The 27,668-nt window shown below is 41.1% G+C and overlaps 3 protein-coding genes across 14 annotated transcripts in view; all 3 read left to right on the forward strand.

Moving 5' to 3' along the window:
* Positions 1 to 2,314, forward strand: part of nup35 (nucleoporin 35) — a 20,720-nt gene extending 18,406 nt beyond the window's left edge. The window contains exon 10 of the transcript XR_005608645.1: positions 2,300 to 2,314. The gene's annotated coding sequence lies outside the window, so the exon portion shown is untranslated. The remainder of the gene's footprint in view (positions 1 to 2,299) is intronic.
* The window catches only part of ddx3xa (DEAD-box helicase 3 X-linked a), a 16,503-nt gene extending 5,545 nt beyond the window's left edge, over positions 1 to 10,958 (forward strand). For 5 of the 12 annotated variants that reach the window (XM_039600047.1, XM_039600052.1, XM_039600048.1 and 2 more), the window contains 16 exons: positions 582 to 755; positions 1,077 to 1,212; positions 2,646 to 2,750; positions 2,831 to 2,930; positions 3,025 to 3,160; positions 3,330 to 3,427; positions 3,508 to 3,606; positions 3,687 to 3,847; positions 3,955 to 4,099; positions 4,195 to 4,339; positions 4,631 to 4,681; positions 5,844 to 6,025; positions 6,250 to 6,367; positions 6,451 to 6,604; positions 6,837 to 6,955; positions 7,767 to 10,958. In XM_039600047.1, coding sequence (XP_039455981.1) covers positions 582 to 755; positions 1,077 to 1,212; positions 2,646 to 2,750; positions 2,831 to 2,930; positions 3,025 to 3,160; positions 3,330 to 3,427; positions 3,508 to 3,606; positions 3,687 to 3,847; positions 3,955 to 4,099; positions 4,195 to 4,339; positions 4,631 to 4,681; positions 5,844 to 6,025; positions 6,250 to 6,367; positions 6,451 to 6,604; positions 6,837 to 6,955; positions 7,767 to 7,852 — 2,009 coding nt within the window. In that variant the 3' untranslated portion in view covers positions 7,853 to 10,958. The remainder of the gene's footprint in view (positions 1 to 581; positions 756 to 1,076; positions 1,213 to 2,645; positions 2,751 to 2,830; positions 2,931 to 3,024; positions 3,161 to 3,329; positions 3,428 to 3,507; positions 3,607 to 3,686; positions 3,848 to 3,954; positions 4,100 to 4,194; positions 4,340 to 4,630; positions 4,682 to 5,843; positions 6,026 to 6,249; positions 6,368 to 6,450; positions 6,605 to 6,836; positions 6,956 to 7,766) is intronic. The other 7 variants (XM_039600051.1, XM_039600056.1, XM_039600058.1 and 4 more) reach the window with 4 other exon arrangements.
* Positions 10,959 to 17,869: 6,911 nt separating this feature from the next.
* nyx (nyctalopin) lies at positions 17,870 to 21,583 on the forward strand. Its single transcript, XM_031748418.2, has 4 exons — positions 17,870 to 17,876; positions 19,217 to 19,503; positions 19,969 to 20,273; positions 20,755 to 21,583. Exons 1-4 carry the CDS (start codon positions 17,870 to 17,872, stop codon positions 21,581 to 21,583), a joined length of 1,428 nt encoding a protein of 475 aa, XP_031604278.2.
* Positions 21,584 to 27,668: the final 6,085 nt, after the last annotated feature.

The following is a 27,668-nucleotide window of genomic DNA, read 5'->3' on the forward strand; positions in this document are numbered from 1 at the left end:
TAACTACCATTGTCCCCCTCCACCAGCCTCATCCTCAGCCCGCACTGATAACAGTGTGGCCACAGATGGGAATTATGACACAGCCAGTGTCCAAAACTGGGCAGATCGTTGTGGTAAATGTCCCATATAGGCAGAGACGAGGTTCAGCTGGTCTTTGTAGAACAACTTGTGTGTAACCAAAGAAATTAAAAAGGCAACACCTCAGTAGTCACTACTTCTTTAAACTTTTTTTTTTATTAAATGTAAAAACCTTTGACTTGTCCACAGCTATTCCTTTGTACAGATCAAGTACATGGTTATGCAACTTGGATAATATGAATATGTGACACTAATGGTGGTGATGCTATACTTGAGACATCAGTCCCAAGTTTTCGTGTAATTGAGTTGCTTATATCCACTGTCAGAAATTCAGATTTAAAAATAGGTCAACTAGTAATGAGAGGCTCATGGATAGACAGCACTGAGGGCAGCCGTGTGTACTGGCTTACTGACACAAATAAGTAACATGCCGCTTTCTGCTTTTCCTAACAACTCTTTTCTTTCTTTTTTTTTTTCAATTTTTCTTTTTCCACCCAATAAAGATTCACCTGGATGGGATTCCGGACGCACCAATGGCTTTGTGAATGGTTACCATGACAACCGCACAAACGGGGGCTTTGGAGGGCGTGGACCCCCTCGCAATGATAGAGGTGGGCGTGGTGCCTACCGTGGTAACAGGGGTGGAGGTTCGTTTAATCAGCCATTGCAAAATGCAGGTGGGAAAAACCTGTTGTCCTTAAAAATCTCCAGCTGTAGCCCTAGTTGTAGTGTAGTTTTTCATTGTAAAGTCTACCCTCCCCCACCCCTTATTTTTAATACAGTATATTTACTCTGTATAAACTGTAAATTGTTATTTGCAATATTAACTTTGTCACTTTGTTAGAGTAACTCGATTTGTAACATTTAATGGTATTTTTGCTTTAGGGGAAACACAAGTGTGTTCTGCTGTTGGTAAGAAGGGTGTCGGTTGTAACGGCTCTTTTGCCCGCTCCAAAAAAGGTACAAATATTGCCATTGACCAATATTTTTTATTACAGGGTTTGGCAATTACGAAAACAAAGAAGGTGGCTGGGGAGGACCTCCCAGGGATGCGGCCTACAACAGCTTTGGGGGACGTTCTGATAGGTCCAAGTCTGCCTTCTTCAACGACCGTGGGGCAGGCTCAAGAGGAAGGTGGGTGTCATTGCGTTCAGTAATGTACTGTTTATAATTTTGGAATTTTAACATGCCCTGAGAGCAAAGTCTTGTATTACCTGATAATATTAGCATTTGTTAATTTTTATGTGAAATTGTTTCTCCAGCTGCCACTCTGGTGTGTGATTGTTTAAACCAATTAGTGAAGTGTTCATCTCACTAATTGATTTACTATTAGAGCAGCAGAGAGATTAGCAGAAAAGTTTTTTATTGTACCATACAATCCCAGCTTGACTCTTGGGTTCATACTTAAATCCTAAAAGGAATCAGTGCTGTCCTAGGACCTAAGTTTAGCTGTTATTGCCGAGAGTATGGAAAAATAGTGCTGAGGGTATGGAAAAAGAACCGTCAGTTATAGCTTGTTTTTATGTAATATGAGGTGGAGAATCTGTGGAAAATATTGTCTAACTTCAATTTTGAGTGACAATTTAGTTCTTCATTTAAATAACCTTTGTGTGCACAGATACGAGTAGGGCTGGGCTATATCATACCGTTCATGGTAATACCGGTGTAATTTTGGGCAACGATAGGAAAATTAAATATCGCGATAGAATATGGGTAAAACGCGCATGCGCAGCGCCTATGTTTACATATGCACATGGCGGCGGCGCAGAATGAGAAGAGCGAAAGTGGATCGTTAAATGAAATGGATGAACCAGAATGTGTTTGTAAAAATGCTGCAACTTCAGTGGTGTGGAACTGGTTTAGCTTTCGTCCGTCAGATACACAACAAAGCACTATTTTTGGTAGAGCATGCTAGCGGGCCGTCGTTATTACCGTGTTGTTTGGAAAATACGGCACACTTAAAATCAATCCTTTGATTTTTCTGAAAATCGTCAGTGCCCCTTATAATCCCGTGTGCCTTATGTGTGAATTCTGGTTATGTTTACTGACCTCGAAACGACTTTATGTGGTACACGGCGCTCGAAAATCTGTCAAATGTTTCAGTACGACTTTGCTAAGTTACGAAGCCGCACCGCTTGATGGATTGTCAGAGCATTACGGCTACCGTAGGCAGGAGCCTCGCGGAGTGATACGTACTGTGCTTCAACATAATATTACTGTAGTGTGTGTGTGTGTGTGTGTGTGTGTGTGTATAACCTCTTTTTAAGTTTTGTGGATATTCTACATGGTTATGCTGAGGATATGTCGGCCAATTTCCACTGGAAATGCCTTTTGGTTAAACTGTCAGCAAGGAATTTGCACTGTTAAATTTTTATATAACTTTAATGCACATAAAAAACAGCTGCTTGTTTAAGTGAAAATACATTGATGGGGTTTTTTGCACTAATAAAGTTGTGGAGTTGTAAAGTATTTTGTCTAGTGTCAATTATATCGTCAGTTATATCGTTATCGCAAATTTTCAAATGTATATCGTGATAAATATTTTTGGTCATATCGCCCTGCTCTAGATACGAGCGTGGAGGTTTTGCTGGTGGAGGAAGTAGCCGCTGGGCAGAGGAGTCCAGAGATGATGACTGGTCCAAGCCCACTGCTCCCAATGAGCGTCTGGAACAGTAAGACAGATTCCACTCACCTATAGCAAACTAACAGCCGTGGTTATCCAAAACCTAAACTTTTCTGTATTGTCTTCTAGTGAGCTTTTCTCTGGAAGCAACACCGGCATAAACTTTGAGAAATATGATGATATTCCCGTGGAAGCTACTGGAAGCAGTTGCCCACCCCACATTGAAAGCGTAAGTGATTTAGTTTCATGGTTTTGTTTAAAAGATAAACAAGCCATTTTCTTATTTTTTATGTTTATATATGGCATACCTTGTTCTTTTGTAGTTCCATGATGTGGACATGGGCGAGATTATCATGGGGAACATTAACCTTAGTCGCTACACTCGCCCCACCCCTGTCCAGAAGTATGCTATCCCAATCATCAAGTCCAAGAGAGACCTGATGGCCTGCGCCCAGACTGGTTAGTATCTCTACATATTCTGTGTTCACTTGACTACTAGAGAAAACGGGTAACCATGAACCTCGTTTCTGTCGTAATATTCAAATAACCCTAGAAAGGCCTTATCTTGTTGTGTCTGTAGTTTGATGTTCGTACACCATAACACTGTATGGCCCTTGTTGTGTTTCAGGCTCTGGTAAGACTGCTGCTTTCTTACTGCCAGTGTTGAGTCAGATCTACACGGAAGGGCCAGGAGACGCTCTGCAGGCTGCCAAGAACAGTGGACAGGTACTATGGACAGAAACTGCACAATAACTGAACGAAACCCACATCTGGCTTTTTCTCATAAACATGTTTTGTCTTCTCAGGAGAATGGAAGGTACGGACGCCGTAAACAGTACCCAATCTCCCTTGTCCTGGCTCCCACCAGAGAACTTGCATTGCAGATCTATGATGAGGCGAGAAAGGTGAGCTAGAAATGTCTGGCATCATCTTGGTCTGCCAAAATATTGACTCTCCAAGCTGAATTGTTTCCTTCCTCCTTTAGTTTGCCTACCGCTCAAGGGTGCGTCCCTGCGTTGTGTACGGTGGTGCAGATATTGGCCAGCAGATCAGGGACTTGGAGAGAGGCTGTCACCTGCTGGTGGCCACACCTGGACGTCTGGTCGACATGATGGAGAGGGGCAAGATCGGGCTGGATTATTGCCAGTCAGTATAACGCAGAACAATTTTGGGTTTCATGGGAAAAAATGTTGCTTTAATGGAAATGTCTGACTCCCTTATTTATATTTGCTAATTATTAAATGTACTCACAGCTACTTGGTTGTGGATGAGGCTGATCGCATGTTGGACATGGGTTTTGAGCCACAGATCAGACGCATTGTGGAACAAGACACAATGCCACCAAAAGGCATCCGCCGGACTATGATGTTCAGTGCTACCTTTCCCAAAGAGATCCAGGTACGTTGGCCTGCTGGCAGGTATACAAAACCATACTTCACATGTGTGTAATAAAAGTATTTGCATACTCATATATTTGAACTTGCTTATTGTAGATCCTGGCTCGTGACTTCCTGGAGGACTACATTTTCCTTGCCGTGGGGCGTGTTGGTTCCACTTCAGAAAACATTACCCAGAAGGTGGTCTGGGTAGAGGAGACAGACAAGAGGTCCTTCCTCCTTGATTTGCTCAATGCCACCGGTGAGATTGCACATGCACTTCATTCTTTTGTTTTTTTTTCCCCTCCCATAAAGGGCTTTGGGCTCTAACCCTTCATCCTGTTTGTCTGCCCCATACCGAGCTAATATTGACTTTGCTACATTTCTAACAATCTGTCATTATATCAAAAAGTGAAAAATGTAAAAATGATCTGATGCAGTTTGGTGAGCAGGCGCTAAAACCACTTGAAAGTGTTTTTAAGGGGTTAGCTTCTCACAATGATCAAAAGCTGTTGTAGCCTTGCGTTTACTGGCCGGTTTGGTTTTATCTTAGTTATTCCCAGTGAGGTTCAGGAAAATGTGACAGAAGCCCCAGAGAAAACGGGTAAGTGTTAATGTATCATAACTTTACTTTGCCACACAAGAAACATCACATCCCACAGTTCATCCCGTTCCCTCTGCTCTGCTGCAGCTGACATGCTACCTCAGTTTAGTTTTGTTTTTCTTTCAAATTTCATTTCCAATAAGTGGTAACACTTGCCAAGCAGTTCATATATGGATTTAAAACTTGTATCTCCCCTGTGAAATGTTAGACAGTGTAGTGTTTTAGTGTGTGTTTAGTTTTGGAACTAAGGTCAGCTGGCTCTTTCTGAAAGTCGGAAGGCTGTGACAAATTTAATGGCGCTGATCTTGTTAATTCAGTGAACAGTGTGTCTGTTAATCTTGGTTAGAGCTCCTAAATGGCTATAATAGATGACAGTGAATAGGACCAGGTTAGGGTTTGTTTAATGGTAAATGAGCCATCACTCAATTATGTCTAGGCACCAAATCAACATGCCACCTCCATGTTGACTTAATACTACCACCAAAAAAAGTGGTTTAGTTGTTTTAAAAATGGTCAACAAGGTACCACGTTAACCATTCAGTTGGATTTGGCTGATCTGCGTTTCATTTGCAGGTACTTGCAAGTTTTGAGGAATGTTGTTTGTTGTTGGCAAAACTATTGCAGGGTTAGCTGTGAATAATGCAAAACATGGAATGGCCTGTCTTACCCCATTACCTCAGTCATGTTGATTATCTTGAGCTTTTATTCTGATGGCCATTAATGCCCAATATCTGATACCAAATACAAAAAAATTACTCCAAATGTAGTAATTTTTTTTTATTTTTATTTTTTAAAGCCATTGAAATAATTATTCAGAGAAACCAAAGCCACTGTCAATTAATGGTTGTCAGTCAATTTAAAGCTTTGTGTTTTTTTTTTTTTTTTTTTTTTTTTTTTTTTTTTATATATATAAATGCACCACTTGTCTCCATTTCTAAGTTGTCATTTTGGTATTTGAATTTTTTTTTTTTTTTTTTTTTTGTGGGTCATGGTCTTGCAACTGCCAGCTGTTTCTGATAGTGTTTTTAAGTTCTGCTTTTATTTTTTTTTTTTTTTTATTTTCCAATTCATGGGTAGCTTTGCATAAAGTAAATATTATTTTTCTCTTATGCTTTTTGTCCTGCTCCGCTTTTTCGTCTCCTCTTAATTTCTTGCTGCTCAGGTAAAGACTCCCTGACTCTGGTGTTTGTGGAAACGAAGAAAGGAGCCGATGCACTGGAGGACTTCCTTTACCGAGAGGGTTATGCATGCACCAGCATCCATGGAGATCGATCCCAGAGAGACAGAGAGGAGGCTCTGCATCAGTTCCGGTCTGGACGCTGCCCCATCCTGGTGGCTACAGCTGTAAGTAATCTGACAAGTTCTTTATCTTCAAGCTTTAATGTTTCCTTTTACTCTTGTTTGAAGAGAAGGACATCATGCAGTCTAAGGTTGGGGAGGGAACTGTGGCACACACTGAAGCAACAAACTTTGTTACTAATGGCTATTAAGAATGTGAAATGTAACGTGTGGCATTTTTACAGACGCTTAATGTTAAACTTTTTTTTTTTTTTCCTTGTCCTTTGCAGGTGGCTGCTAGAGGTCTGGACATCAGCAATGTGAAGCACGTTATCAACTTTGATTTGCCCAGTGACATTGAAGAATACGTTCACCGTATTGGCCGTACGGGACGTGTGGGCAACCTCGGTATGAACTGATTTTTAGAAGAGAATATTTGCTCCTTGTTGGTGTACGGTCTTTTGACTGTGTAATCTGACCTTTTTGTGCAGGTCTGGCCACGTCGTTCTTTAACGACAAAAACAGCAACATAACCAAAGATTTGCTGGACATTCTGGTTGAGGCCAAGCAGGAGGTTCCCTCCTGGCTTGAGAGCCTGGCCTATGAGCACCAGCACAAGAGCAACAATAGAGGTCGCTCTAAGAGGTAACATGGCAACAACAAATGCTGTCTTATTTATCTTAGTTCTTTGCTGCAAAATTTAACGCGTTTCCTGACTTGTACTGTAAAATAATTGAGGTATCTGAGTACTATACTTGTTAAGGTGGGGGTGTTTGTTTTTTTTTTTTGTTTTTTTGTTTGTTGGTGTTGTTGTTGTTTTTTTTGTTTTTTAATGAGGAACCTGTAACACTTAACCAATTGTTTTGGTCTTGTTCAGGTTCTCTGGTGGTTTCGGAGCTAGAGATTACCGTCAGACGTCTGGCTCTGGAAGTTTCAGTAACAACCGTTCAGGGCGCAGCGCTGGAGGCCATGGAGGAAACCGTGGCTTCGGTGGAGGTAAGCAAACTATTCCCACAGCTTTTTGTGCAGTTTTTTTAAACTGTTATGAAAACTATGGGAGAATGTGATTGAGAATGAGGGGATGTCTGATGTGAAATTCATAGTATAGGTTCATTTACTAACAAGTCTGAATTTGAACTCGAGGTCAGATGTCAGCTGTGAAAATCGCCTTGGCTTTTTAGATTTAAGAGGCTGAGGAGATAGCACTGGCAGCATCTAGTGTTTTTGAAACCAGACATGAGTGTGGAGAAGATGGCCTGTTTTTTGTTTTTTTTTTTGTTTGTTTGTTTGTTTTTTTTGTGTGTTTTTGCATGTCATGAGTAAAAGCGGTGTATCTTCCCTCTTGACTGGAACTGTGCTCATTTACAAAGTAGCTTAGTCTTATTTATGAAAAAGTATTTTGAGGTCATTGTGCAAATAAGCAATGGACTTAGACATACAGAGAATTACTTACACATGCAAACCTTGTTATTTGAAACTGTTTAATGTGGGCACAGGGTGGGGATTTGGTTATTGAGCATGCATCAAGCAATTGCAGCATCCACGTCCAGATGTCCAGAAAGTTGGACATCTGGACGTAGCGTTTTCAGTGGGAGAAACATTTTCACTCATCCAAGTGACTTCTTCAGTCGATAAAGAAGGATCAGTGACCAAACCTTTCTCCCACTGAAAACGCTCCATCCAGATGAACAGAATTTTTGGGGGAGTTGGTTAATAATAACTTGATGTTTGAGCAATTTCTTCTAAATGCGTGTAAACAAAAACCTCACTTTGCCGTCAATTAATGTTTTGTTGGTATTCTTCGCAGGTGGATTTGGTGGCAACTTCTACGGCAGCGACAGCTACGGAGGAAATTACAGCCACTCGGGTAGCGTGGATTGGTGGGGAAACTAGTCGCCATAGGAATAGGTTGCCATGCCAACCCAATGGAAACCACATGTTGACTTAAGCCAGACCATTAAAAAAGAAAAAACCTTCCCTGTGTAGCTTCACTGACACACAGTACATTACCAACCCTGGTTCTCTGCCATTCGCTTCTCGAAAAGGAAGTGCAGCACGAAGCAACGGAACGTCACCAGCACGTGCAGCACGCCGGAGACCGCAGAGATTTCGCACACCTCAGAGTGAGCATGGATGCTGACATGCATTGTCCGACAGCAACCTCGGACTTTCATCGTTAAAAGTATTTTTGTTTTGTTTTGTTTTGGGTTTTTTTGTGGGGGGAAACCCAACCGAGTAGCCTGAGGATCATTTGTATGTTAATGTACTGTGCCTTTTGAATTTAAACAGGAAATCTATGTTTTCATTTCACCAGATGAACCTGGCCAAGAGCTAAAATTTGTTTTACTATGACTTTGTTTGGTGAAAAATATTAAAGGGTAAAATAAGCTTGGATTTGATCAAACCTTGGCAAACACTGGGATGTTGTGGCTCTCAGGAGTCACGACTCCATTTGAACTTCAAATTTATTACAGGAACATCATGTAGCCTTTTCTATACTCAAACAGCTAATGGAGCCATTACTATATCTAATACAAACTGGGCCACTCAGTGAGGTGACCGTATTTTAATCGTAAGGGACAAAGTTACATTTGCGTTCTTCTTTTTTGCTCACTCTATCCTGGACGGGCTCCTTTTTTACGGAAATGGTAGTCTTTGAAATAGCCATTCCTATCGTAATCTTAAGAAACACAGAAGTCATTAAGCTCAGTGCCAACGATCGCTGAGGTTGATACAAGAATAATAAATGCTGGAACTTGTTACTCCATGCTTTTCAATTGACTTGACAGTGTTACGGCAGCTAGTATGTTACCAAGTGCTAGCTACATTAAGTGGGCGGTGTTTTTTGTTTCTTTTTGATGCAGGTGCGTGAAAAGTTGAAAAACTGAGTCAGTTTTTTGCTTTGTTTTCTTGTTTGTTTTTTTGTTTATGAATAGTTTCTCTACAAATGTGTAACAAGACAAAAAATGCCTGCCATCTTGAAAGTGAAGTTCAAAATGGCTGCATAAAGGACCACAGCATCGGGGGGGCATAGCGCAGTGTTAGTGTTTACCTGAATCGACCTGCAATCACGAGGCCCACACGGTATTCTACGCTTGCAAGTGTTTTGTTTTTTGGTCAAGGAGAAAGGACACGTGAACTGAGTCGCAGGCTTAACTTAATTACAAACGTTTTCTCTTTTCAAGCTGCGTTGGAGGCATGGTTCATCTTAAGGAGACAGGCATTTGAATAATCACTGAGGTTTTTCAATTAAACGGCTACGAACGGATGCAGGTTAGAGGAACACTCCGACCACTGGGGTTAGGGCTTTAGGGTGGGGGGGTTGTAGGCGATGGGCGCAGCTTTCAGTGCACCGCCATTGTCAGTGGCTTTGGTTTCATCGCTGCGTATTGTAACTGTGGACGTGGCCAAAGACTGGGGGGGTTGGGAGGGGTGGTGTCTACTTCCTTTATGGAATATTTAAGTACTGTCAGGTCTTCTGAGAGTCATCTGCTCAGAACTGTATAAAAATGATAAAGACAAAAAAATCAGTGGCTTCGTGAAGCCAGAGCAGGCTTCTCCTCTTAAAGAGGAGCAGCCGTGGAGAGGAGGGGGAGACACGCACGGGGCGTTTCACCTCAAAATGCTCCCAGTTTTCTCATCGGGTTTGTTGTGCCTTGAAACTTTTTTTATTTAAGAAATCAAAATAAAAGTGGATGCACTGACAGTGTTGAGAACTTGAGATTGAATGGTGCTACTTGATTTAGGTGTGTAGGCCCTCGTATGTTGTGCCCATCGAGTTTTACAAAAGTTGTTTTATTGCACATCTAGAGTTTTATATAGATGTCTTGGATATGTGTCCTTAAGCTTCCAAATATTGTGTGAGGAGACGGAGGAGGAGAAAAAAAACGCAGCTTGTTTACAAAGGGGAAGGGTTCTCAATGTTAAAAACCAGGATTTATTTGGGACCAGGGGATTTAGCAGTCGGGGGGAATTTAGCCATTTGCACAGATTTCTAGATTCTACTTTTGCTGCTAGTTTTGTGTAATTTATTAAGCATTTTTGACAAATATTTATTTTTGTAAGCCTCAGAGTGATTCTTTGAAAGTTTCAGAAACTTGACCAAAAGACAGTTCAAAAAAACACTGGCACTTGAATGTTGAATGTCACCTGTATGCGTGAAATTTATATATTTCGGGGTAGTGTGAGCTTTTTAATGTCGAAGATACATTGGACTCAGTAAATAATATCCACAGCTGTTTCAGGGCCTCCTCAGGGCCAGTCATCTTTATTAGATAATACTAATTGGTCAACGAAATTTGAAACAGAATCTTAACAAACATGCCAAGGTTTGGAATAATGCTGTCTAAAAAGCAAATAAATTTCCTAAGCATATCAGTGCAAAAGTGTTCAGATTCTCCAATTGTGTGCATTAATAACTCTTTATTGTAATTTGACCTGATGATTATTTTTCTCCAGTGAATGTCTGGCACATGGCAATCCTTAAAGAAACAAACATGTGGTTTATTCTCATTGTTGTATTTGCATATATGACACCTCTGGAGTTCTCTGGGAATGTGGAGCAGGTCTGCAGCATTGATCTTTTCTGCAGCAGCTCTTTGGGCTGCTGGGGATTAACGGGAGGCTCCGTGCATGCTGACTGCAGGCAGAACCTGGAGACTTGCTCCACGATCTGCGGAGAACCTTGGAGCTCTTTAGGTGTAGACTTTGCTTTCTGTATTAGCTTATAGGTAACTGCACTGCATGGGAAATACTCAGCTGTGCAAATTGTATGATTTTACCAAAATAAAATGTTTGAATGCAAAAGTATCTGGATAAATCAAGCATGTTTCATCGAAGACTTGTTTGACATAGACATGCAGAGAAAACCTGTAGCAAGCAGCCTGTGGCCAATGGGCAGCAAAATTCAATTTAATAATGGTGATTGGATGGATGGGTTTCATTTCTTTTGAAGAAACTACATAAAGATTTCATTTGTAAATTAAACTGTGTCAGTTGAGTTTGTGCTCGGTGTCATCTCTCTGGTTTTGTATTTGCTGGGATTCCAGCTTATTCTCAGTCTAATCACAGGTGCGTGTCTACAGCTGATCCATTACCGGGGCAAGGGGGGTGCCATTGTTTACGGTTGCAATTCCCAACACCACTGAATGAGATGGACTAAGTACTTGAGTACAGTTTTAATGGACTTTTAAGTATTTCTTGAGCTGCTTTCTATTACTACTTCACTACTAAGTATTTCTAGTCAAATATTAAGGTTTCTGGCAGCTTGCACACATTTAAGAGGACCGAACAGTGCTTCCACTCATGAATCTGTCTCTCAGTTGTAGACTGACTGTGGATATGCCTTCCTCCTTGAAAGCTTGTCTCTGACAGGTTCAATTGGAGTTCCAGTGACCAAATACAAATTAAGTCGATAAAAGATCAGGAGTTTACTCTGTGTTGACACAGTATTTGTAATGCCATAATGAGGGAACAGGCCTCACGTGGTCATGAAACTGATTGTCCATCAATTTTCCAATTAATTTCGAGCCTTTGACAAACGGTAACTATGCATAAAAATGTCTAATTGTTAAACAGGTTATGTAATTCTTTGTAAAATCCCTTCAGTTAAGTCTGCACTTGATTTAAAATCCACTGTGGTGGTATACAGGAGCAAATTCACATGGTGTGAATGCAGTACATCTAAGAAAGTTTGAATACCTCACTCAAAGCTTCAAAGACAAATTCAGGTTGTTGATGTTTTCATGCCAGTGCACGGCAATGAGGTCGCTGAATTCAGTCATTGAGACGTGACCTAAATCTCAGGGATGACCTAGATTCAGAGGGCTGCCCTTCCCTGTATGCTAATATTATCTCCTCCCATTGTGGAGAACCACATGTTCAAGGAGCATGGGAAGCTTGTGTGTAGAACTTTCTAGTGAAACCCATTCTAATAAAATAAAGACAAAAACTGACCTGTGTTTTATTCCTCTACAGATGGTCTCTACTTTGGCCATCTGTGGCAGCTTTTTAGGCAGTCAGAACACACAACAGATATATATCTTTCATCCTACATGAAAAGCATGTTTAGTCCAATTTTCAGGGGTTTTCATGTTACTCTTAAAAGGTCACATGGTCTCTAATGTGCTGAGTAGGTTTCATAACCACTGAGTCAGTGACACCCATTGAAAGCCTGTTGTATAATTTCTGTGTCATGTTGTGAGAATGAGGTTTTAGGGACATTTAAGGGCCTCAGATATGGGGAAAGATGCTGATCCATGAAGCTTGTACGGCACAGGGAGCCTTATTTAACTAACTGCTCTCAATCGCTTCTCTCCGACCCAGCATTGACGACTCGATAAATCCCTGTTCCATTTCAGCATCTGCATTATTTTCATAAGTTTGACATCCAGCATTCACTGCTCTGTCTCTGCAGTTTGATCTGACAGAGCTTCACTTTACTTCTGTAATCCTGCCATCCGCTCTCCATCACTCCACTCTACCCAGGGGATTTGACTGCCATTAAGAGATGGCTTTTTGATGTGTGTTTTCCATCATAAACACAGACAGGCACACACACGCGCATTCCGTGAAGTAGGGTGGATGAAGGGTAAAAAAACGCAGCCGCATACATTTTGTGTTGGAGAACCGTGGCAGGCAGAAGCTTCCGCTCAGCTCGCTCAGTGATGCTGTTGAAGGTGCCCTTTGTGGACTGACATGGGATGGACACATGCATAACTATTTGGGCAGTGACGTTTGGTACACATGGATGCAACTTTGTGGAAAGAGCTACAGGTATGTTGCTTTGAATTTCTTGGACTTCCTCTGTGATTTGCTGTAAATTTAGCATTGCGGTAAAGACCGACTGTCTGTGGTTTCCTGTCGTTAACAGATAAAACTATCCAACCACACTAGATCATCTAAAGATCTCCAGCAGCATTTATATAACTCATAATTGTTCATCATTAAGATCTCTCTTTGTGCCATTTCAGACCTCCCTTAATCCTGGCATGTCCCAGATGAGCGACTACAGTAATGACTGTCATCACTTTCACTGGTCAGTCTCAATCTCTTCTCTCTTCCACTGTTTCTGGGCTCATCTGGCTTAGTTTCTTCTCCTGCTTTCAGAATTGCTGTGGCTCCATCAAAGACTGACCAATCAAACTGCAAGGCAGGGCTGAATTCGAGCTAATGTGAACCAGACCAAGAGTGAAAGCCCAGGCGCAGACAATACCTATTGTTGTGGAGCTAATCTCTGATATAAGCTCTTCTTTCTTAATCACATCATCGTTTCAAACAGCCAGTGTAGCCTTTATTTTTTATTTCATTATATCTTTTTATTTACTGGTGATAGTAGACTTTGAAGGATTTGATGAATCGAAGACATCAAAAACTTGCGAAAAGTTTTTAGTTGAACAATATTGTTTTCATGTACAGTAATACGTAGAAATAACAAATAAAAGGACTCTGAATCGGAAATATTATGAAACACACGTCATGAAAAGTGCTTGTAGTGGGGTACACATATACAGAATTTCCCAGATTGGATAAATAGTATGTTATATTGTATTACTGTTATTGTTCAACAATGATAATTAAAGTTGATGTTCAAGGTTAGTCGTTTTGCCTCTTATAATATTTTTAATGATTATATTTGTTGTATCTTAGTCAAGCACTTTTAAAAAAATCTTATCTGTTGTTTGAATCTGTCACAGTATTTCTGACCAATTTTCGGATGCATAAAAATAATTTCTGTAATTAATAAACGATCAAAATAAATTAAATTCATTGTCAACAAACAACAACAGCAACAAAAGGAAAACCTGTAAAGTTTTTGGTTTTCTTTGTTGATTTCACCTTGGTGGCCTCAGGATCTCATCTCTACTTTTTGTGGATGATGTGGTTCTGTTGTCCTCAGCAGATTTTGTTCTCCAGCTTGCACTTGAGTGCTTCACAGCTTTGTATAAAACTGCAGGAATGAGAATTAGCAGCTCCATGTCCAAGGCCATGGTTCTCAGTAGAAAAAGGTGAGGTGGCCATTCCAGGTGAGAGACGAGTGGCTGACCCAAAGAGTTCAAGTATCTTGGGTCTTGTTCACAAATTCAATTCAATTCAATTTTATTTATATAGCGCCAAATCACAACAAAAGTCGCCTCAAGGCCAGGACATGACGGACAGATTGGATCACTGCAGACACTGCCCTGATCTGTTGTGGTGAAAAGAGAGCTGAGAATTAAAGCAAAGCTGTTGATCTACATCCCTACCCTCACAGTTCAGATCATGAATACAAGTGTTGGAAATGAATCTCCAAAAGTTGAATCTGTTCATCTGGACGTAGCGTTTTGTGGGAGAAACGTTTCGTCACTCATCCAAGTGACTTCTTCAGTCTCAGCTGACTGCAGGTTTCCCCAAACCTTATAACCAGTACATTTGCATAATGACTGAAACCAGCCCACTGAAGGAACAATACATTTGAACAATACACTGAAGAATGAGTGACGAAACGTTTCTCCCACAAAACGCTACGTCCAGATGAACAGATTCAACTTTTGGAGATTTACTTTCCTGGATGATTGAGAATGCATCAAGACGTTGAAAATGAACTTTCTCTGAATGGTGGTTGAATAGGCTCACAAAAAAATGAGAGGTACAGCCATCTGGAAGGGGCTTAAAGTAGAGCTGTTACTCCTCCAAATCAAAAGGAGCCAGTTCAGGTGGTTTGCGCATCTAATTAAGATGCCTCCTGGCTGCCTCCTGGACCAGGTGCTCTGGGCATGTCCCACTGGGTTAGGACACACCTAAAACCTGCAGGACACTGGCCCTCGAGGCCTGGAGTTGGACACCCCTGGTTTAGGCTGTTGCCCCCGAGAAAGGGAAAGTAGAAGAGAATGGATGGATGGATTGTGGCTGAGCAGTATGACAAGTCAGATAAAGCAGCATATATTTATTTTATACTAGAAATAGCTGTCATATTCTTGTACCATTCATGGTGTTTACACATTCCAATTTCCAAATGTACTTAGAACACATGACCAAGAAACGCATGACTCAATGAATGAACAATGAAGTGCATGTAAGGTCAGTCATTCCACTGGCCTCCAAGCAATATCAGATTATCTGCCTTTGAAATAATATCCCGAAGCTCATCCAATTTTGTTTCTTTCATCCAAGAAACACAGCAAAAGTCAAACTTCTGTGAAAACTTAGTACACAGTTATTCAGATTGTTGTTTAGACTTTTTGCCTGCACTTCTGCATGTAAAGTAGTTCTTAAATAGTCCAAAACACAGCAGCTGGGCTGACAATCACACATCAAAGCAAAGTCTAATCTGAGTGAGTGGAACCGGTGGTTTGCACTTTGTCGTAAACTGTTTATTTTACCTTTCATGAAAGTGCCTCTTAATTGTAAACTTTGACAGTGGACTCCTGTCTCTTCGAGAATTTTTTTTTTAGTTAGAAGTTGTTTTTCTTAATCATGGAAATAATTCTGTAATCACGCCCTTTGGTTGTCTTCTGTAATGTTTCAGGCCTTTTGGTGCTGCTGAGCTGGTCAGTTTATTCATTTTTTTTTAACCATGTATCAGATCATTGACTTGGCCACTTCTAAAGTTTTCACAGTCTCTCCGAAAGTTTTGTTTTGTTTTTTAATCTAATGTCAAGTGAAGTGAAGTGGTTTTTATTGTCATTTCAACCATGTGCAGTGGTACAGTACAGAGTGAAATGAGACAGCGTTCCTCCGAGACCCTGGTGCTACATATGACATATAACGGGCAACACAGGACTACGTAAAGTGCAATTTGCAAAAAAATTGCAAAAATAAACAAGATAAGACAGTGCAACACTACAGGGAGTGCAGAATTATTAGGCAAGTTGTATTTTTGAGGAATAATTTTATTATTGAACAACAACCATGTTCTCAATGAACCCAAAAACTCATTAATATCAAAGCTGAATGTTTTTGGAAGTAGTTTTAGTTTGTTTTTAGTTTTAGCTATTTTAGGGGGATATCTGTGTGTGCAGGTGACTATTACTGTGCATAATTATTAGGCAACTTAACAAAAAACAAATATATACCCATTTCAATTATTTATTTTTACCAGTGAAACCAATATAACATCTCCACATTCACAAATATACATTTCTGACATTCAAAACAAAACAAAAACAAATCAGCGACCAATATAGCCACCTTTCTTTGCAAGGACACTCAAAAGCCTGCCATCCATGGATTCTGTCAGTGTTTTGATCTGTTCACCATCAACATTGCGTGCAGCAGCAACCACAGCCTCCCAGACACTGTTCAGAGAGGTGTACTGTTTTCCCTCCTTGTAAATCTCACATTTGATGATGGACCACAGGTTCTCAATGGGGTTCAGATCAGGTGAACAAGGAGGCCATGTCATTAGTTTTTCTTCTTTATACCCTTTCTTGCCAGCCACGCTGTGGAGTACTTGGACGCGTGTGATGGAGCATTGTCCTGCATGAAAATCATGTTTTTCTTGAAGGATGCAGACTTCTTCCTGTACCACTGCTTGAAGAAGGTGTCTTCCAGAAACTGGCAGTAGGACTGGGAGTTGAGCTTGACTCCATCCTCAACCCGAAAAAGGCCCCACAAGCTCATCTTTGATGATACCAGCCCAAACCAGTACTCCACCTCCACCTTGCTGGCGTCTGAGTGGGACTGGAGCTCTCTGCCTTTACCAATCCAGCCACGGGCCCATCCATCTGGCCCATCAAGACTCACTCTCATTTCATCAGTCCATAAAACCTTAGAAAAATCAGTCTTGAGATATTTCTTGGCCCAGTCTTGACGTTTCAGCTTGTGTGTCTTGTTCAGTGGTGGTCGTCTTTCAGCCTTTCTTACCTTGGCCATGTCTCTGAGTATTGCACACCTTGTGCTTTTGGGCACTCCAGTGATGTTGCAGCTCTGAAATATGGCCAAACTGGTGGCAAGTGGCATCTTGGCAGCTGCACGCTTGACTTTTCTCAGTTCATGGGCAGTTATTTTGGGCCTTGGTTTTCCACACGCTTCTTGCGACCCTGTTGACTATTTTGAATGAAATGCTTGATTGTTCGATGATCACGCTTCAGAAGCTTTGCAATTTTAAGACTGCTGCATCCCTCTGCAAGATATCTCACTATTTTTGACTTTTCTGAGCCTGTCAAGTCCTTCTTTTGACCCATTTTGCCAAAGGAAAGGAAGTTGCCTAATAATTATGCACACCTGATATAGGGTGTTGATGTCATTAGACCACACCCCTTCTCATTACAGAGATGCACATCACCTAATATGCTTAATTGGTAGTAGGCTTTCGAGCCTATACAGCTTGGAGTAAGACAACATGCATGAAGAGGATGATGTGGACAAAATACTCATTTGCCTAATAATTCTGCACTTCCTGTAGACAGTACAGGACGATACAGACACAAGACAGTGCAGTGGAAATGTGCAAAATGCTGAGTATTGTGCAAAAGTAACTGGTGTCTGTAGGTGTGTGTGTGTGTGTGTGAGAGATGCTGCAGATAAGTGCTTGGTGTGTGTGTGTGTGTGTGTGTGTGTGTGTGTGTGTGTGTGTGTGTGTGTGTCAGTCCAGTCACTGAGCGTTCAGGAGTCTGATGGCTTGGGGGAAGAAACTGTTCTGTAGTCTGGTAGAGAGGGCCCGGATGCTACCTCTTTCCAGAAGGCAGCACGGTGAAGTGTGTGTGTGAGGGGTGTGTGGGGTCCTCCACACACCCTGCTGGTGTGCTGGTGGCTTTGTGGATGGAGCGGGTGCTGTCCGTGATGGAGGGAAGAGGGGCTCCAATGATCTTCTCAGCTGCTCTCACTGTCCGTTGTCGGGTATTGCCATTTGATACAGTGCAGTTACCATACCAGACAGTGATGCAGCTGCTTAGGACACTCTCGATAGTCCCTCTGTAGAAGGTGGTAAGAATGGATGGTGCGAGATGGGCTTTCCTTAGTTTCCGCAGGAAGTAGAGACGCTGCTGGGCCTTCTTGGTTACAGAGCTGGTGTTGAAGGACCAGAAGGCTCCGCCAGGTGGACACCAAGGAATTTGGTGCTCTTGACGACCTCCACAGAGGATTCATTGATGTTAAGTGGGCAGTGATTTCTCTGTGCTCTCCTGAAGTCAACAATCATCTCTTTTGTTTTGTCCACGTTCAGAGACAGTTGTTGACTCTACACCAGTCAGTAATGATGGCCTCCCTAACTTTTATCAACATCTCCTTTGGCCCGATATTTAAAATTACAACAAAAAGCTATAAAATAAAAATGAAACACTTTGAAGATCAGATATTATGTCTGCTTCATTTGTCATGATACAGTTTCATGGCCTCACCTGACCACGAAACTGCTTGTTAGTCAATTTTCCAGTCAATTTTTAAACCTCTGAAAATAGGGGATTGTGTCTAAACATGGATGCAATTCCAAAACAATTCATGGAAAAGTTCTGTAAAACCCTTTCAGTTAAAGTTGAAGGTTTGCAACCATTCATGTGTTGATTGTGATGGTGTATAATGATAAAACTACAAAAAGTTGCTCCAACAAGTTATGAGCCCAACTCCTTTTGTTACATTGTGCAACTGATGATTTTTAAAAAAGGTGCAGGAGTTTGAAAGGTTTTCTGTCTTCATATAGAGAAACTGAAGCACTATCAGATCAGAACTACAGGGCTTGATATAAGGGGATGTGGTAAAGCCCTGTAGTTTGAAAAGCGTCATGCTACAGAAAAGTGCGGAGTCAGGGTGATGAAAATCTGCTGCTAAAACTTCTTTCACAACTACTTGCAACAAGTAGAGCTTATTGTCCTTTAATTATTTTTTTATTTGTTTCATTACATTTTTTAATGTGATTTTTTTTTAATTCATTGACTACATTTAAAAAAAGAGTTATAAAAAACACTGCAGCCTAAATATTTAGTTAAAGACAGAGTAGATGAATGAAATAAAGAAACAACACGGGATAAATTTATACAATGTATATATTTGTGTCACTTTTAATCTCAAATCAACTGATGACCTGATTAATAAAAAAAGAAAATATTGTTAATAGTACAAAAGATGACATCATAGAAACAGATATTAACACCAGTTGACTTTTTGGTGGCTCATTTAGTATGCATTACCTCACATTTCTTACTTAGTGCACTTGTTTAGTTAGAATTAGGCCTCCAAAAGTCAACACTCTTTCACCATATGTGTAGAACAAGCTTTTCAATTCCTGTAAAAATACTGAAAGTACCACTACACTCTGAAATAACACCCATCCTGTCCTTTCAGTCTCTGTGCTTTGCCTGCTGCCTCAGGCGGTGCTGGCACGGTGGGCTTGTGTTCGAGCCTGCCCACCATCCTGCACCTGCACGCAGGAGAAGAGCTGCAGCGTGCTCTGCGACCGCTCCGGCCTGGCTGAGCTGCCCAAGGAGTTTCCGTGCGAGGCCTCCGCCATCAACTTGGATAAAAACAGGCTCAAGTTCTTATCAGAAAGGGCCTTTGGTACCCTGCCCTCCCTCAAGTCTCTCTCTCTGGACCACAACAACATCTCCTTCATTACCCCAGGAGCCTTTAAGGTTTGCTGAATGTTCTGCTGAAGGATTTTGTAACCAAAAAAACAAACACGTAACAAACAGGTTTCTATCCAGAGGTCAGTTTGTCTCATGCTATGGAAATGCTGAAAATTTCTTTCCTTTTAGCACTACTTTGTTGACCTGGGGAGTTTAACAGACCAGAGATTAAACAAAAACTACCAGAAATCAAAGAGAAAATACAAGCTAATAAGGAAGCATCTTCACCAGTTTCATAACATGTAGAGAATTTATATAAGATCCTGCATAAATCATCCCCACAATATATATATATATATATATATATATATATAAACTGCCTGAATGATCATGTGAGGAAACCCATCAACATGCAGAAATACAAAAAAAAATCTACACTTTCAAGCACTACTGTATCTTTACTAGATTTGTTAAAATTCATTTTTATATTTTTAGAGTTTCCAGAGTTGACTAACAGCTTCTGTCATGCAGGGACTCTCGAACTTGGTGGAGCTGAAAATGGCGCACAACGAGTACATCAGCTACCTTCACACACGAACTTTCACAGGGCTGAAGAAGCTGGTGCGCCTCGACTTGTCCGACTGTAACCTGTTCAGCATCCCTGATCGTATCTTTATAGAGCAAACGGCACTGAAGGAGCTGCTCTGCTTCCAAAACAACTTCAGGAGGATCCCAGGGGCCATCAGAGGCATGGAAAACCTGACTCACATCTATCTGGAGAGAAACAAGATAGAGGCGGTGGCCTACAACTCCCTGCTGGGCCTGGGTAGCCTCAAGTAAGCCACAGACTCCAAGCTCATGCATGAACTCACATAGCTACAACCAGGCATTCATTTATTGACTGAGGTTTTGCATAAACTCTTAAAGCAGACCTGCTATGCTCATTTCCAGCTACAGATTTTTATTCCACAGTCACAGTTCAAAATGCTGCAGGGTCTCATTGCACGCTCAGTTCATCTTCTGTTTGAACTAAGTGTTCAGCAGTTCGAAGTTTGTGTATTCATCCTTAGTTCATGCACTACTCCCGTCCTGTTTTCAGAGATTTTACAGATGACATGGAAGAAAATTATTTTGTGCAGGTGTGGTTCCTGGTGTGAGTCTGCACTGCCTAAGGTAGCATGTGCGATTTTCTGTGCTGAAACAAAAGCATGACAAACTGAATATTGGTAGCAAACAAAGGCTGTCTAAATCTAACACAGCCACTGATCCTCTCTTATTGTGTAAACCAGTTCTTTCAAGCATCTTTATCTCTCTCAGGTACCTGAACCTCCAGGGGAACCGCATCAACGTGATCCATGAGCAGGCCTTCCAGGACCTTACACGGCTGGAGAACCTTTACCTCAATGACAACTTGCTGTCTGATTTGCCCAAGCTCGCCTTCAAAGGCCTCAGCCGGCTCAAGATGCTCAACCTCGGGGGTAACCAGTTGACCAACCTGTCCAAGACCTGGTTCAGTGACCTGGTGGAGCTGGAGGTCCTGTACCTAGACAGGAACCAGCTGCTATACATCGAGGAGGGCACTTTTGAGAACCTGACCAGCCTAATCACGCTCCACCTGAACAGCAACAATCTTACCACCCTTCCCTTCCCTGTTTTCCAGCCCATCTACTTCCTGGGCCGGCTTTACCTCTTCAGAAACCCCTGGGAGTGCGACTGCTCCCTTGAGTGGCTGAAGGAGTGGATGGAAAACTACAAGCTGGTGCGGGACATCCCCTGCGCTTCACCTTCCTCTGTGGCCGGACTGGATCTTGGTGAGGTGGTCTTCGCCAAGTTGAACGGCACATGTGTGGACCCTGCCGATCTCAACCTAACTACGGCCTCCTCGGAGATCGCCTCCACCACAGAGAACCGCTTCAAAAGCCTCATTTTCACGCTGATCCACCCAGAGTTCGGGGATCAGATGGGGAACGGCACAGAGAGCCTCCGCAACGGGACCCTGATTGAGAGCGAGGATGGGCAGCTCTCTGCAGGGGTCACAGGTCAACGGGCCTGGCCAAGCGAGTCTCTTTTCTGCTTCATTGTGATGTGGCTCAGCTTGGGTTTGATTGGCCAGTCAGATCTTTTTTTCTCTCTGTACTGCACGTGAGAACAGTGGAGATGAGATCCGCTTCGTGACCCACATGAGGAACATGGGGTAGCTTTTTAAAAAAAATGCTCCCGAGATAAAAGATGGTTTTATTTATTCATGAGGGTTGCTTTTCATGTTTGCGTGTGTTAATGCTCTGAGTCTGCCCTGCTGACGTAGGATTTTGGGATTGTTTTCCTGATAAAATGCAAGCAGGGGAAACTGAATATTTTCAGGTAAGATGGACTGAATGTGGTTTACCATACTGGTTATAGATTAAAGATTTATATATACTACTTCATATGTGATCATGCTCCTCCTCGTTCATATACAAATCTGTACAGCGGCAGGATTCATCTGTGCAATTGCAGTGGCAATGAAACTCAAACTGTGTAAGCTAACATCTAGTTTTTTGTTGCATAAGTCGTCATTTTAATTATGATGTAATATTCATAGCGTTACATAGTCTGACTATTTTGTTTTTGTATTTTCATTCACAATGTTAAAGGAGATGAGAGCTCCTGTAGTTATCTCCTAAACACACGTCCGCTCTTTTTTTGTGTGTAGGCTCTGCAGCTTTTCCACAAATGCATTAATCTTCTTACCGCACGCGGCTCGGTGTCGTCGCTGCTTGTGTGTGCTATAACGTAACACAGACGGACTTTATCTTTGCCTCTAGTGCATGGGTATAATCTCTCTCTATACAGGGAGTGTGGTGAGTCATTGCCATATATTGTGGATGGGGGGGGGGGGCAGTGTCAAAGCATGTTTAATGCATATGTACACACTTACACTGTTGTGCTTTGTGTGGCTGACATACCATAACACAGGCGACTGCTTTCTTTCTACCCCGGTGAGTGTGAGTAGTTTGGTCAGACAGCCAGTGGTGCAGTTCAGTTTTGTTATTAGACACAACGCTCTGTCAAAATCTATTTTTCTAAATAAAATAAATAATTAAGCTTTCAATGTGCCGGCTCAGTGACTCCTTTCAGCATCAGTCGAGGGGTTGACCCGTTTCACTTAATCCGCCCAGTGGCCTGTTTGGCTCGTTAATGTGGGATTATGCTGGGACTAAGACAAGCGAGGAGGCTGATGTCGCACCTCGTCCCTCTCGCTCTCAACATTTTCTTTTGCTCGTCCAATTCCAGGTCACAGGGCAGCAGGAGGAGTCTGTCCCAGCTTGTCATGGGAATGGGAGGAGAGGCACACCCTGGACAGATCGCCAGTCTGTCGCAGGACTGCAAAGGTTCATATCTGAACAAATTTCTAATGTGATAACAGCTATGACAGACTTGCATTAATTAATATAGCATCATCTCTATTCAGTGGAATTTCCAGGCACCTTTCCAAGAATTTATGATTACATGTTAAACCTTTCTAGGAAATGAACTGGAAACAACAGAAACTGTGATCAAGGGGAAAATCCTTCTGCTTTGAAGATTAGAAACATTATTTCATATCTCATGAACATATCATATAACATATGTGATGTAGTATCAGGATTGTTCAGTACAGCACACATAACAATCATAGCAAATAGAATAGTGCATTTAGAGATTAAATTTACTCTCAACATATAACATGTTCGAATTATCTTAACAACATTTACTGCAACATAATGCACTGAGTGTTGTTACTTACTGGTGCTTTGAATATTTTACTACCTGTGGTGGTATTTATGCATGGTGGCAGGGCTATGCTTGTTTAGCTCTCTGAGGTCTAAGTCATCATAGGTGCCAACGTTCTCCTAACCCTGTATTTTGGAGAAGAGCACGTGTTTGTCAATTAGAACGATTAATTTGCTCATTTCTTAGAAGAACGTTTAATCGACATAAGACTCACCGATGATGAAGAACAGTTTAATCCAAAGGTCTCGAGGATAAAAAAGTGACATAGGGTTGTAGATGTCACCGATGGCCCTTAATAAAAGACTTCGGACTTTACGTTTCCAGATTTTTGCTTAAGTTATTTTGTTATTTACATAATAATGTAGAGTGACCTAATAATGATCCTTTTGCTGTTTTAGAGGAGCGGTGCTTCAAAGGATAAATTTCTCCAACGTCATCTTCCCAATGTTCTCAGACCACAGTCCTTCCAATCCTTCTTCTAGTTCAACTGTATTATTATTCAAAATCAACAAAGCAGCCCAGGTCTCGAGGATAAACAGCAGTCATCTGGGAATTATGCACTTAGACTGTCATGTCTAAAGTTTTAACCCTCTGTTGCCATACAACATTCTAATCTAATCCTAAGGAAACAGAATATATATATATTTTCTTTTTATTAAAATATTCTCCAAAGTCATGGCAATCACAGACTAACTGACACAAAAAAGGCAGTTTAGGCCTTCTTTAAAGTACAGTTTGTCACCCATGATGACTCAGACCTCAGCGAGTTAAAGGGAAGCCTGGTGGAGCTGCAGCCTAGCAATCAAAATACTCTATTAAGATATAATAACTGGGATTGTCAATGAAAAGTCAGGACTCTTGCAATCACATAATGACTATATACTGTGTTATTGCATTGCCAACAGTCTGATAGATAGTGTTAGAGACTAGCTTATCAACGAAATGAGCATTTAGCAGCTAAAGCAGCAGCTAGTTCCCTCGGGAGTTGGTGGAGCCCAAAAACACTGAATTTGTAAAGGTGGCAATGATACACAACAAATGGAGACCTCATTTCTAATTCACCACTCCAATGTCCTGATTTGAAATCTCAGTTGTAGCACTTTCTTTCGTTTTTCTTTTAATTTCAGCTATAGCCAGTTAGCTTTGTTGTATTTTGTTTTTCATAGACACAGATAGTTGCTAATCAGTGCACCTCATCAAAACTGAAAGCGAAACTTACAGGTCTGTTAGTAACCACATAATAGGGCAGGAGATTTGTCATATAACTATAAGGTGTAAGATCAAGTTCAGTGACTCCAGTTAGAAAATGTGAAGCCCAATGAATAGCTATTGTTTACACTTGCACATGTGTGTCAGCTGGTAATTTAAATATGAAGGTCTATGGAGATGTCTGTGATGGCTCACTCTTAAAGTTGGTCTGAAGTGGTGAACAAAGTTTGCTGTCTCTCACTCAGAGAACCAAGGTTACAGTGTAACCCTACATTGTCTATTGCATCAAGATAGGCAACCTCTCACTCAGAGAACCAAGGTTATAATGGTATATTCTGTAAATGCTGAATATATAAGCAACAATTTGCCACAAAGTTGTATCACCTTAAATGGGAAACTTTTCCCCTGGCAATGCATCCATCTAAAATATTTTCATGTGAGTTTTCTTGCATTTAATAAAATCAGATGACACTTGCCCTGTGGTGATTAAAGTGCCAAAAAAAGCTACATCAAAACTTCTGCATGAAGTGAATGTTAATATTTTATTTCTCTGTGTCAGACTCAACAAATCTTCACGTGTACGTTCTTCTCTGCCTCCACCTCAGTGATAAAAGTTTGTCAGAGGAGCGTGGTCATTGTACATTTTTCCCCACTCCCAGGGCTGTTCACTTTAAATTAACATCTTGGGGAGCAAGTGACCTGTAATACTGTATTACTGTTTTCACTCATGTCAAATGAAGTTGTGCAAGTGGTCAGTGTGGGGCTTTCAGAGAAGGTGAAGAAGCCAGATTAAAAAATCAATAATTTTTCTTCTTCTGCTTAGGTAACACATCCACTGTGAGATATTTAACATCCATACCTGATAAAAAATGAATAAAAAAAAAAAAGAAGCAAAATGAACCACAGCTGTCCTCTGTCAACTGCTCCTTGTTTTTTTTTCCTGACGTTAATGCTATGGGATTATTCAACAGCAAACCACAGGTTTCAGCTCTGGAGGATTCTAATCGCTCACTTGCATTGATTGAAATCACCAAATGCAGTGTTTCAACAGAGAGGTCAGCACATTCATCTGAGATATATAAGCCTCAGGAACGTATGACATGCCGGACTCCATTTATTATGCGTGACTTTAACTAAAAGTCAGGCTTTTCTTTCTGGTGGAACGATGCATGCACATACACACATAAATACATGATTAACTTCATCTTCATATGTGCCACAAGGTGAAGAGTGACGACGTCATTTGCATCTGAAACATTTAAATTAGCCAGTTGTTTGATGATATGAAAAATATATTGGGAAATGTGATAGATAAGATGTTTTTCTCTCTGGAGTGCAGTGTGAATGCATGCTGTGTGAAACAACACAGCTTCCTGTTGCTGTTTCCTCCTCCATTCCCTACTTATGCTGCTGAATGAAGCCCAGAAGTGTGTTTTGCAGAACATTACAATGATGTGTAACCTTTTCACACTGGCCTTAACCACCAAAATCTAATGAGTTAAGAAGAGGATTTTTGGGCCATATCTATCAAGGCATTCCTGAGTTTGCCAGCATGAAACTTGAATAGATGGACATGATACTTCAGGCTGTGGCTTTCCTTTTAGGGAGATTTTGTGTAATGACCCTATCTGGCCTCAATAATCCATGCCCGTTATATATATTTTTTTTTTATCTACTGTAGTCTGCCTCATCTGCCCTTGCTGCTGGTACAGCCTCTCTGCTTTATGTGTACAAGTTTTCCCGGTCTGACCTCACCATAACCAGGCTGATCCAACGAATGCACACCTCTCAGCCTGCAGGAACTAAAGGATCTCCTGCCAAAGTTCTGAGGCACACGTTGAGACTCTGATGGAAGAGAACGGCTGTGGCAGAACAAGGTGACCTCTATAATTAGGCAGATGTTTTGAGCAAGATTTGAGCATTTTTAGTTCAAATGTAGTTGCGAAATCAGGATTAGACAAAAGTCTTAAAACTAAAAGCAGATTTGTCCATAAAGCTTTAGATACTCAGTGTTTGGGAGTACCTAAACTACCCAAAATCATAGTAAATAATTGCAGCTGGCTTCACTTTGAGCTACTTCAAAATGTAGTAAATGTGAATTAAAAATCTAGTATTGCAGTAAAGTATAGTATGAACCTTTTTATTTTATACTGCAATAAAACTAACATGTGATCAGCCCAGAAAGCACCTGCCTGGATTCATTGGTTTGGATCGAGCCGCAGTTACTCACAGGCAGTGCTGAGGCTGGAGGGATGTGCACAAAGCATTTCTTACAGGAAACCAACTTTAATGTGGTCCTTTGGACTATTTACTGTGTAAATAAGATGGACGTATGTTCCCAGTCTGAAAATCTGCTCGTAGCTCAAAAACAAAACACTTTTACTAAACAGACGGGGATCTAGGAATAATGAAATGATACTGTTTTACCTCAGAAACAGGCGGCTCTCTGAAACTATTTCTCTGTTCCCAACTCTGTTAACAAGAGTTCAAACTGCGTCACTGACATCCTGAAATATGTATGAAAGCGGTCATGACACAGCTTTAGCTCCAGAATCAAACCATAAAATTCTCCCTGCTGGTGTTTTGTGGTGAGAACTGGATGAAGCCAGAGTCTCAGTTGTCCCTGAACAAGAAAGGGAAGGCCCTTTCTTGTTCAGGGACATCAGGACCTTGATGTTGACTGCTTTTTAAAAAAAAAAATTTTTCACACTGCAACATAAGTTTGGATGCAAAAAATTATTAATTTTCTGTCATTTTTACACACTTGGTGTGTAATGGCATTTAGCCCATCCGTTTTTTAACCTCCTAGGACCTGGCATCCACATATGTGGACATCACATTTTGGGTTGTCTAGACGAAAACACTAAATTTTGCTCTACAAGGGCTTGATATCCACTTATGAGGACATTATACTGCCACTGTTCTAACGAAATTTAAAATGAATGTCCTCATATGTGGATCTCATTTTACTTTTAAAACAATGGAAAAATCATTTAAAAACTAAGGAAAGGGGAAAATACTTTAAAAAAAAGTAATATAAAGTTCATGGGCCTCCAAATATCAGCTTAGAATGACCCATTTAGAAAAAGTCATTTGTATTGTGAACTCTACAAGATCTGCTTTCTTTGTGGACAGGCTGCTGGTGCCGTTAGTGCTCCGAGGTTTACTGCTTTTTGGCAAAGAGCCACATTCCCCAATATATGAGCAGACACTAGACGAGTTATCATGGTCATCTTCCAACCTCTAACCCAGTATAAAGCTGGCAGCTG

Source organism: Oreochromis aureus, linkage group 16, assembly GCF_013358895.1.
Source record: "Oreochromis aureus strain Israel breed Guangdong linkage group 16, ZZ_aureus, whole genome shotgun sequence".
NCBI lineage: Eukaryota > Metazoa > Chordata > Actinopteri > Cichliformes > Cichlidae > Oreochromis > Oreochromis aureus.